Raw genomic sequence first — 12,401 nt, forward strand, 5'->3', positions numbered from 1 at the left:
TGTAATATCAATCAATTAGTTGTTTCAATTGCATTGCTTCCTGCTCTGGCTCCTTTGGGAGGCATGATGGTGTAATAAATAAGGAAACAATACAAAGCTTTGAAAAATAAACCAAATATCCTTAGAACTAATCATTATGAAGTTGGCCAAGTCGCATCTGTTTTGAAAATAAATTAATTTGAGCTGCATAGGCAGTGTGGTGCTCTCCAGATATTACTGAACTTCAACTCCCATCAACCTGACCACTGGTCACGGTGGCTGTGGATGAGTGGAGTTACTGTCTACAAGTCTCTGAAAGAGACAGTGATATTGGCCACTCCTAAACTAAAGACTGTCCTGGAGCTGTTTGTTTGAAGCAACCACTGGCCCATCGCAAAAAACCACCTTTGGGGGTGGGGGAGGTAGTGAAGAGATAACTGCAGACATTCTTGAATGGTAACGGTTATGGAGGTCAGAGATGGGGAAGTGGTTTCAATCAGCAGGCCAGATCCTTATCTTCCCATCTCCCCTGTAGGGCAAGATCTGAAGTGGGTGAGGCTGCCCACCTATCTATCACCAAACACCACAACCTGGTTAGGCGACATGGCGCTTTGTCAGACTTCAAAATGTTAGGAGATTTAAAGTACAGTGCCATCAGTATATTGATTTTGTTGTTTAGTCGTTTTTCAGCTATATTTCTCCAAAACATCTGAGTCAGGAGAATTCACACAGGCCACGGCCTGAATGTCATGGTGGGCCAGACGAGAGAAAATAAAATGAATCCTGACAAATTCAAGTTTTAGCTGTTAGTACATAAAGCCTTAAACAGCTTGGAAGCAGTTTAGTAGAAAAATGTGCCTACTCAAACGCTTTAATCTGCAGAGTTTCCGCTTTTACAAGTGCCATACAAGTTCTGCATCTGTTAGGAGTCTCTGTCTCTCTCATTGTGGCAGGACCTCAACTTTAGAACTCCCTCCTTAAGCAGGCAACTTCATTATTTTAGTCACCAGCTCAAAACATTTTTTAAAAACCCAAGTCTATCTAGATATAAAATTCAGTATTTGCTTTTGAAGTTTTGCTGGTTTTATCTGTATATTACTGATAATTGCTTCATATTGTTTTATGCATTCTGTTTGGATTATTTATTTATTTATTTATTTATTTCTAAATAAATATCTGGAGGGCACCATGTTGAGTACCCTGAATTAAGCGGAAAACCTATTTAAATTAATGATATAAAATCAACCCTTTATGGTGATTTAATTTCTTTTTTAACATGACTACAAACAAACATTAACCAAAGCAAGAAGGGGAGAAAAAATATATGGGAAAAAACACAGTTCTGTTTGTTCACACAAGAAATTCGATAGCAGAGCCCAGCATTTGATATAAGATTTGTCCACAGATATTTTATGATGCAGTAAGTAACCCGCTTTCTTTTCAGTATGTGAAGTATTAAGTATGGTATCCTAAGGACTATATCAATTTCAAGTTGATGCAACTTTATAACCACGTTGATAACAAAGGTCAGGAAGATTGCTAGCAAACAATCTTTACATTTATACATTTTAAATGCATGCTGATTAGGTTATTTATTGTGGACAGCACAGTACAGCAACATCACTAAGTTGACATGTTCATGTTTAATTTAAAAATAATTAGTAATGACTTCTGAATCAGTTGTAAAGATTTTGAAGTTTCTGATACCACTGAGCAGCTTAACATCATCAGTAGTACACTATATGTGAATACAATTTAGGGGAAACTTCTAAAATTACAGAAGGAGTTCAGTAAATGAATAGGTAAAATGTTCAAAGGTTTACATTGCTTGCTTGTAGTTTGAGTAATATGATGAATTACATTGCTTTCATTTTCTGAAACCATACAATTTGACATCTTTCATCTGCCTTTTTTCATGCGCCATCATGTGGTTATTGAAAGGAAAGCAAAAAGCATACTTATTCGGAGGAAAGCCTCATATAAAGTTAATACAGTAAAGTAACATTTCACACCTTCTCCACATACAACACCAAAGAAGTTTCTCTGTGCTATCAAATATTAATGACTGCTAGGAATCTTAAGGATCAGATTAATTAAAGTGACATATACAGCAAGAATTAAGACCAAACATTTTTGTATCACATTTCATTCTCTTCATGAGCATGCATTGCTGTAGATGGAATCTTACTTGAGCTATGCAACTCAATTTTCTTTCCTCCCATGCTCTTAAGAAATAAACGCAACATAGTTTGTATTTCACCTAACAATTACAGTGGTGCCCCACAAGACGAATGCCTCGCAAGACGAAAAACCCGCTAGACGAAAGGGTTTTCCGTTTTGGAGGTGCTTCGCAAAACGAATTTCCTATGGGCTTGCTTTGCAAGACGAAAATGTCTTGCAAGTTTTTCCGACTTTTTTTTCCTCCCCCCCCCCCTTTTTCTAAGCCACTAAGCCGCTCATCTGCTTATCCGCTAAGCCGCTAAGCCGCTAAGCCGTCAATGGGCTTGCTTCGCAAGACGAAAAAACTGCTAGACGAAGAGAATCGCGGAACGGATTCTTTTCGTCTTGCGAGGCACCACTGTACTATTTTAATGGAAGATAGCTTTCATCATAAAAGTAAAACTGTGAAGTACCCACAATACCTTAATAGTTATCAAAAATATTGTTCAACTTGAAAATTATGAACTTCTTTAGACAACTGATTGGCTAGCCACATAGTTTCTACCATCAGATATGGAAGTGAATTCACCTTCAACACAGCAGATAACCAGTGGTGCTTGTTTCCCCACTCTCGAGAAATTGACTTGTGGTAAAAGCCAGTGATCCATGATGAAATAAGATTACTGAATTTAGAAGTTAGCTTTGGGTTAATCAACTCATAACTGCAAAAGACAGAAAGCTCTTAAGTTGATAGAATTGCTTTTCTGGAAGGCAACACTGGAAGATGGTTATTGATCTTGGAACCAGTCCTGAAAAGGTATGGAGAGGTGTCTTTCTAATGCCAGATTCAAGTGCTGCCCAGTGTGATGCTTCAAGTAGCTTTTTAAACTTTCCTCAACAATTTTTTAAAAAGCTGATAATGCATCATTGGGAAACTGCTGTTACAAGCATACCAGCCTACATGTATAAGAAGGATGCATCTTAAATCAAAACTTTAATTCTTAACTTGGAATGGAGAAAGTATGCATAGCAACAGGAGAAAATGGAAAGAGGTTATTGCTTTGCTTAGAGATGTACAACTATTATATATGAGAGGCACAAATAATTCAGAGGATAAGGGCCAATAATGGTCAAAGGATGGGAAAGGGATGGACTAATTATTAATTCCACTCTCAGATCTTCAGCACTCAGCATTATAGCATGATCCAACTACATACAATATCCATACAGGTTCTGTCAACTTATATATATTTTTGTAAGAGGAATTATGTCCAAGTCACGTTTCCAATAAAACTAGTTTCCCATCAGAAAATTGAAGCACAACAATTATGCATTATCATGTGTTTACAAAACATGTTTTCAAAAGTTAATCTGACACACACAATTAGACACCTACCAGTTCAGATTTAAAGTATCCTATCGTGTTTTCATCCAGCTGGAAATACCTTCTTTTCCAGTTCTTCATCTATGTAAAGTAAAAAATAAAAAATAAAATAAACATAATTCCAGTCTAGGGATCATCAAACAGTTTATTCATGGGAGTCTTCATAGCCAAGCCATATTTTTTAGCATACTGTATTTTTCGCTCTATAGCACGCACTTAACCATAACACGCATATTGTTTTTAGAGGAGGAAAACAAGAGGGGGGGGATTCTGAATGAAACAGTGGATGTATCATTTTTGTGCTTCATGCTGTGGCCACAGACATGTGATCTGATGGTGAATTTGGGGTGACCCAATGCAAAAATCCTGAGAATCCCTGTGGATCTGTGCTTTGTAACCACGTTTTTGCACCATTGCAGCCCCAGGCAACAGTGGGTGCGTGATTTTTTTTGGTGCAGGCTGTAGCCATGGACATGCTATGTGATCTGATGGTGAATTTGGGGTGACCCAGTGCAAAGATCCTGAGGATCCATATGGATCTGTGCTTTGTAACCATGTTTTAAGTGGGGAGGGAAGGAAAAACACCGAAGGAACAAGGAGCACGAGAGGGGTGTGCAGAGAAGCAGCTGGCTAAGAATGCAGGAGAGGGATTTAATGGGAGGGAGGAAAGGAAGGCAAAAGTTTCCCCCCACCCACCCAAGCAAGCCCCCTCTCTCTCTTTCTCTCTCTCTCTCTCTCCCACCTGCATGTTTTCCGGCTGCCTGCGAGTCCCTAGAAAGCATTAGAGCACGGAGAGGAATTAGAAGGAAGGATGCGATCCTTTCCTTTCCCCTCTGCTTGCCTGGAGGAGAGGGGATTTGCCTGCTCTTTGTTCCATTTGAGCAAACACAGCAACGAAACAGAAGAGAGTGGGCAGTAAGACCCTGAGGCAGAATGCAGGAAAGCAGCAGCTTCCTCTCTTCAGGCTTCCCTCCTCCATGACGAGCGATTTGATTTTTGTCTGATTTTTGCCCCTGCACTCGCGCCAGTCGGCTCCAGGGACCACACATTCGCTCAATAACACGCAGACATTTCCACTTACTTTTTAGGAGAAAAAATCTGCGTGTTATAGAGAGAAAATATGGTAGCTTGTAACATTTGGGGAAGAGTTGTCTCTGTTTTCATTTGCTGAGAATGGTTCTGAATAGGGGAGTGAAATACAAGTAGAACTTGAGGCAACTGAAAGTGAGTCTTTCCACCATGTCCAGATGTGACTGAAAGTATTTTCAATTCTCCTTTTCCCCAAAAGAGGCAGTTACAAATGGAGCAATTGACAGGTTGCTCTCTAAGTTGGGAAAGGTTTTGATTTCTTTCTGGTTACTCCAAGCAAGATGACAGAACCAAACTGCAGCTGCCCATCTACTCCAGCTGATGTTACTTCCAGCAATCTTTTACCAATGGGACAATTCCAAACAATAGTTAGTCAAAGTCAAGGCTGCTTCTAATTGTATTGTTGAGGCAGCTTGATACTGTTTACATACTATGGCTGCTCCATCTCATATACACCAGATCATGATGTAAACTGGCTCCTGCTGCTTTTTTTTTTTGCCTCAGTGTTGCTATAGTGCTGTATCGGTAGTGGATGATGGTCTAACATGGTAAGTCTGATGTATACTAAAGGCTCAAAATACAGAGGAAATTTTAAGTAGATAGAGTGGGGCCATACTTTTATTAACATTCTTCTGATCTTGTGTCTGAGCAAATGCAGCCAGGCTTTATTTAATAATTAATTACATAAAACAGTTTCCCTCTAATGGGATTCTGAGCCTGTAAACAAAAACCCTTTTCTTAAAGTGTAAACAAAATCATTCAGTTAAGTTAACTTCTCTTTAAAAATCATTACTAAATCACATGCTACTGCAGTGGTGGGGAATTGAATCTAGCCAGTGGACCAGATCCCTATCTCCCTGACTGCTTGCAGGCAAAATCTGACGAGTGGATCAGCTATCTGTTACATCACATGGCATCCGGCGATGATGCACTCTGATGTCCACACAATAACTGGGACTGCCACAAAGGATATGAAAAGTGCCCTGCGGGGTGCTTTGAAGTACAGTGGTACCTCAAACAGCTCTGTTCTCAAATGTTTCATCTCCAGAATGCCAAAAACCCAGAAGTGCTCCTGTTTTTGAACGCTCCTTGGAACATGAACTTCCGAAGTGGCTTCCCCTGTGCAGAAACCTAGCTGTCAGCCAATCGGAAGCCATGCCTCGGAACTCAAATACTTTGGAAGTTGAACGGTCTTCCGGAATGGATTATGTTCGAGTTCTGAGGTACCACTGTACTTATCAGTTGGTCGTTGGTGCTTCAAAGTGCTGAGCAGGGTTCTTTGCAAGGAGAAAGGGGCTTACAAAGAGCCCTGCTCGATGCCAACTTCAAGGTTTTCTTCCTACTAAGATTAGCTGTATGCAGCCAATCCCTGCTGTCTTGCCCTCCCTCTCAACTGGCTGGTGGTGATAGAAAGCCTTCTTTGTCATTACACAATTGTGAGCACACTTTAAGGCTCTCACTTGTACACTGGCAGCCACCATCTCCACCTGCTCCTCACCTGACATCACATGTGACATCAGGAATAGGACAGAAGGCCATGAGGGAAATGGCTTTAAGGGCCAAACCAGAACCCACGTGGGTCCAAATATGGCCCAAAGGCCGGAGGTTCCCCACCTGGGATGCTCCTAAATGTCAGGGTCTAGAAGTTACCAAAGAGCCCTGGAGTTTCCCCTCTTTCCCAAAGAATTTTAACCAGATTCATTCCATTGGCAAAAAAACCTCTCTTGCTTTAGCATCATATAGAACAATGAGTCATTAACATCAGAAATGCATCTTAGTCACTTACCACTGCTCCTTGTTTAACACAGTAGCCAGCTTTAATCACAGCATTATCTGGGGGGTGCTTAGCAGAAAAATAAGGAAGGTGGCTTTGGGACCGTTTCAAGTAGTTTTTATCAGCTTCACCACATTCATTTACCTCTTCTTTCTAGAAATAAAACAAGACTACTTAATGGTAAGGTCTATAATTCATCATCAACCCCTCCACTACTTTCCCCTAACATCATCCCAGATTATAAATTCCCTTTTATTAGACAAATTCAAGTTTTGAATTTGGTGCACCACTAAATACATATTTTCAATTTATCAGGGCCTTTATACACTTGTGTGTCTACTTCACCTCAGGTTTGGCATGTAGCTCAAAACACATTCTGGATAAATAATATATATAAACCAGTAAGCCTCTTCTACAAATTTGGTAATAGCCCCACCTCCCAAATCTGTCAACTATTTCCAACTATCTATAAAAACAAAGGTGGTTTTTTTGGGGGGGGGGTGTTCCCTATATTTTTCAAGAGCCAGGCCAGTACAAAGTTTACTAAATCAAAGTTTCATATTGATTATGCTGTGCAAGGAACATTCCTGATTCTATCAGCTTTCTCCCTTCACTGGAGGCAACATGTAAGGATCTGCATTTATATGCATAATGAAGCTGTCCCTCTTAGAACTGCTTCTCATGTTATATTCTATCTCAGAATTAGCATTAACAAGTATAATATCTAGAATCACTTGGTTACCAGGTTTTATTACTGCTAGTGTTGATTCACTACCAGGCCCAAGCATCTTGCAAATCTACCATCCACAAAACCAGACTCAATCCTAGCTTAGAACTAAATACCCAACAACTGCAAATAGTAGAAACTCATTCTGCAATAAGGAATTTGTAAAAACAGGTTTCTTTCCACCTCAAAAAGCATTTTCATATAGGTGTGTTATTATATATAAATACAATGTATACATTATCACACAAACATATACGTACATACATGCACATACCTACATTTAAACATAGTTTTAAGTAAAATAAAATTGAAAATAATATTTTGATTCTAAGTTAAGTAGTCCCATATACACCCTGAATACATATACAGTCATACCTTGGATCTCGAATGCCTTGGCTCCCAAACAAATCGACTCCCAAACGATCGAAACCCAGAAGTGAGTGTTCCAGTTTTTGAATGTTCTTACGGAAGTGAAACATCTGACTGGGCTTTGGTGGCTTCCGATTGGCTGCAGGAGCTTCCTATAGCCAATCAGAAGCCGTGCTTTGGTTTTCAAATGTTTTAGAAGTCGAATGGACTTCCAGAACGGATTCCGTTCAACATCCAAGGTACAACTGTACAAAATTCCTGCATATGAAGACTAGCCTTCTCATTTCAATACAAAAAGCATGTCTATACATGCACAGCAATGTACGCATTTATCACAATAGAAGAGGCAACATTTGGTGGCAATAGAAATCCCATGCTCCAACCAATCAATCAACTGGAGGAATAGATGGCCAATAACCAAATACTTCTGATAATTAGAAAAGTTGTTATAAAAGGGCACACTGCTACCTGAGTAGGGGTTATTATAGGAACACCACCAACAATCTCTGTCCTGTAAGACATCTGCTTCTTTAACCCCACATTTTCAGTGTGACGTGTTGAATTATCAGTGTGAGACTGTGAATCAGTTTGCTTTGGTACCTGAAAATAATAAGCATTATAAACAGGGGAGCAAGCAAATACCATTCTAACTTAGTATAATTATGTATACTTATATATCGCTTCAAATATCCCAGAGGCATTCAAAAACAAGTTACAATAATGCAAAATGTGTAAGCTATTCAATTAAACAATATCAACATAAGATACTAGAAAGTGTTCATAAAAAAAAACCCATCTAAAAACAATACGAAATATCCATCTGCTCCATACAGGAAAAATAGATAAATATTTGTAGAAATAACATGCTTTGATTTATTGACCTGCATTCTCCAAGTTTGAGACATTCAAAAGCAGGAATTTGATTTCTGTTTCTAGTACCTTTTGCAGTGTCCCTTCCTTTCTACACCGTCTCAATTTTGGCCATAATGTTTTACTAGTTATGACCATTTTTTTTTAAAAAAATTATTTTTGGAGGCAGGGTAAGCACTAGATCTACCTGAAAATGACATAGAAAACCAAACATACTGTTGCTGTGTTTGTCCAAGTATAGTGGAAGTCTATGTAGAATGACTCTACCATCCACAAATAATTACTTACTGTGATTTTGGTAGCTTTGTTCAGGACATTCACCCATTCAACTAAGTCTTGCTGATCATTGGCTTGTAGGAAGTATTTCCTCATCCCTGCATTCATGACTGTCAAGAGACAGGCGGAATGGACTTCATTAACTAAAAAAAATACTATGTTGTTCTTTTTCTAGGCATTGTAACAAAGCTCAAAGTCAGATTGGGTACACTACTCCTTATCCCAAAGCTATAAAACCCAAGTTCAATGCTTTAATAGCATATACTCATCTGTCTTAAATAATTCTGTTTTGTTTATATATAGTTCTAGATGCAGGAGGTGGGGAGTGATGCATGTATTCCTGGTTCTCCTATCTCCTAATACACACACCCCTTCTCTAACTTTCCAAATAAGTACTGACCCAACGCCCTTGCTGAACCAACACACCTGTATGATGGGAGGGGGAAATACAAAAAGAATAATCCTATTCTGGTTTGAAAACACCAGAAGTAATTTGTCCTTTTAAACAGACTTTTATTTATAAAAATGCGTAGGACCCAACACTTACAATAGGTGCTTCAAATCTAAAATTTGTGTTTAAATGCTGTTGAGGTAGAAGGAAAAACCAACAGGACTTTTAAAGCAAGAAAATGTGTATGCCATATCCTGATATACACAGAATTTATTTATTTATTTTGTTTTGTTTTTTAAGGGGGGGAAGCCTACAGCACCCAGTATTCCCAGGCGGTCTCCCAGCCAAGTACTGACCAGGCCTGAGCCTGCTTAGCTTCCAAGATCAGACGAGATCGGGCATGTTCAGGAAAGTATGGCCGTAGACACAGAATTTATATGAATGAACAAGCCACATCCGTTGAGCTGGTTTCTGCCATTTTTATTGCATATTTAAATCTGCAAGTAATTTCCTAGTGATTGGTAATCATATGGATTCTCTTAGCTAGCGCTATATTGTCACAATTCCTTTGTTTGTGTAACAGAGTACAGAAAAAGCATTAGAGCTCAAATAACCCACACAAAGACTCTTCCTTGATATTAAATATTTGAGAATCTTTTTGCCACATGGCCACCTCCTTTCATCATGTCATGAAGTGTAAACAACACATATAGGAAGCTAGTTGTCAGGAGTACTCTGATATGCAAGGAGGTTATGTTTACTATGCTTCTGTAGTAGATCATAATTCTGAACAAACAGAAAGATACCGTATTTTGCGCCCCATAGGACGCACCTAGTTTTTTTGGGGGGAAATAAAGGAAAAAAAATTCTTTCCCCCCCCCCCAGGTGCGGGGCTGGAAGAACCAGGTCGGGGAACAGCGGGAAGGCGCGCTCCGCCTCCCCGCTGTCCCCCGAGCTTGTGGGGCTGGCGATGGGGAGAAGTGTGCTGAGCCCGGGACTGCAGGCAGCTCTGCACAGCCACCGGGAGCCGGGCGGGACTTCGCGCCCCGCTCCCGATGGCCGCGCAGAGGTGCGCTGAGCCCGGGACTGCAGGCAGCTCTGCGCAGCCACTGGGAGCCGGGCGGGACTTCGCGCCCCGCTCCCGATGGCCGCGCAGAGCTGCGCTGAGCCCGGGACTGCAGGCAGCTCTGCGCAACCCTCGGAGCCGGTCTCCTGAGGGTTGCGCAGAGCTTCCTGAAGCCTGGAGAGCGAGAGGGGTCGGTGCGCACCGACCCCTCTCGCTCTCCAGGCTTCAGCGAAATCCTGCATTCGCCCCATAGGACGCACACACATTTCCCCTTCATTTTTGGAGGGGAAAATGTGCGTCCTATAGGGCGAAAAATACGGTAAGTAAAAATGGCCTCACCACATAGTCAGATACTTAGTGCTATTGGGATCCCACAGTTGGACATAGCCTATGGCAACACTACAAGCAATAGCTCCATAAGAAGCCATGCCTGCAGCCATTCTTATAATTTGTTGCATATGCTAGCATGGCCATCTAGGCTTTGCTTAATCACTAGATGCATGTTAAACTCACTGCAAATAACAAATTAGCAGGCATTGTTAATATCGATGTGTATTAAAACATGACTCTCATTCTTTCTGTTTTTGCTGTATAAAGTCCAGTGTATATAATGGTCCACAACATGAGAAAGGGAAAAAAATAAATATTTTACAACATATGAAGTGTTGATTAATAGTTAATTTTGTCAAAACAAATACAGAAACAATGTTTTAATTATCCACTTATTAAATATACCATTGGTAACTGCCACTTGTTGCTGTATTTTGCTAATTTAGATACTGCCAATATCTAATCTATAAAAAGGAATAACTTTTCTTCTTTAAATTAGAAGGAAACCTTAAAAATGAATTAACTTGAATTCCAAATAGATATTTCCACTTGTATTTGATAAGAAATAGGCAGAACATATCCTGGTTGCAGTTAACAACAACAACAACAACAACATTTATGCAGTCTACTACAACTTACCAAAGCAGAATTCTGCCTTTGGCCTCAGTTTAGTTGCATCACTAACCTAAAAAAAATGACAGTTATATGCATTACCATAATAAAATTTATCATGTACAACATAAAAATTCCTTACAATACACCTTGATTTGTGTGTTGATTACAAACACACACATTACACTAGTACACAGATCCACATAAAACATCAGTGAGCTATGTCATCTCTACAAAGGACTCTAGAAATGGAGTATTTCTGTGGTAAAGGTAACATGCAAAGGGTGGGGCCTGCAAAGAATGGAAACACATGTAATATTATCCAAACTAAACATATTCTTTACTTTAACATATCAATCCTACCATGGCAGATTGGGGGGGTGGGAACAATTTTCTTTACTGATCGGCAAAGAGGCTAGTAGCCTGTGTTGCCATGCTACCCACCAAGCGTAGAACTTCCTTTCTTCTGCTTCCTTAGCAGGCTAGTAAAAAACTTTCCAGGCAAGTTACTTTTGTGGGCTTACTGATGAGACTGAACAAAATGGCATTATTATTTCATTTGTATACCACTCTTCATAAAAATCAAAGAGCAGTTTATACAATAAATTTGAAAATATAATAATAAACAAATTAACAAGCCCACATAAGGCACAAATATAAACATGAAAAAAGTATTTTTTTGTATCAGCATTTTTCTTAATGTATTAAAGCTCCTGATTCTGAACTCTTAGACTTCCAAAAAATAGTGGCTTTTCAACTCTTTTTTAACTCGTTTTTCACATACTGGTTTCTTCCTTGGTTCTGTGACAAATGTTTGTGCATTTTGTGTAGTGAACAAGGCTGAGAAATCCAAAACAGGCTAGAAGCAAGGGAATCAGAGATCTTTAGAGTAAAGGCCTTATGTACAAGGAGCTAAGAACTTGGCATTTCTGCACTAAGTGTTGCAATGTTTCATGTTTCACAACATTTAAATTTATTTTTCCAATATTTACCCAGAAGGTAGTTTCTTTTTGATATTGCACTGAAATGCAGCAAAAATGCTTCCACATATATTAATACAACCTTTGAATAGTAAATCTGTGATTTGAAGTAGATGTAATGAATTCATTTATTCCCTATTGCTTGCTTTTTCCCCCTAAGGATATTTACCAAGTTGTAAAACTATAGAAAATATATCAGAGACTAAAAACAAACATTAAATGCTTGTTTTGTGTACTGAGGTCTTTTCCACAAAGAACCCCACCCCCAAAGTAAATAAGATTATAAATAGTCTGACTGTGGGATACAAATACTCAAAATACAATTATATCAAAGCTGTCCACACACTCTGCACTCTCTTCCCATCACACTAGTTTCACTCATACTCCAGCAGAC

The 12,401-nt window shown here is 39.4% G+C and overlaps 1 protein-coding gene across 6 annotated transcripts in view; it reads right to left on the reverse strand.

Moving 5' to 3' along the window:
- Positions 1 to 12,401, reverse strand: part of PLEKHA1 (pleckstrin homology domain containing A1) — a 37,153-nt gene that overhangs the window by 8,934 nt on the left and 15,818 nt on the right. For all 6 annotated transcript variants that reach the window (XM_079976747.1, XM_079976746.1, XM_079976750.1 and 3 more), the window contains exons 4-8: positions 11,055 to 11,100; positions 8,641 to 8,738; positions 7,951 to 8,082; positions 6,399 to 6,539; positions 3,536 to 3,604 (exon numbers count right to left, since the gene is read on the reverse strand). In XM_079976747.1, the coding sequence (XP_079832873.1) occupies positions 3,536 to 3,604; positions 6,399 to 6,539; positions 7,951 to 8,082; positions 8,641 to 8,738; positions 11,055 to 11,100 (486 nt within the window). The remainder of the gene's footprint in view (positions 1 to 3,535; positions 3,605 to 6,398; positions 6,540 to 7,950; positions 8,083 to 8,640; positions 8,739 to 11,054; positions 11,101 to 12,401) is intronic.

The sequence above is a fragment of the Podarcis cretensis genome (assembly GCF_951804945.1).
Source record: "Podarcis cretensis genome assembly, chromosome: 5".
In the NCBI taxonomy this organism is placed as follows: domain Eukaryota; kingdom Metazoa; phylum Chordata; class Lepidosauria; order Squamata; family Lacertidae; genus Podarcis; species Podarcis cretensis.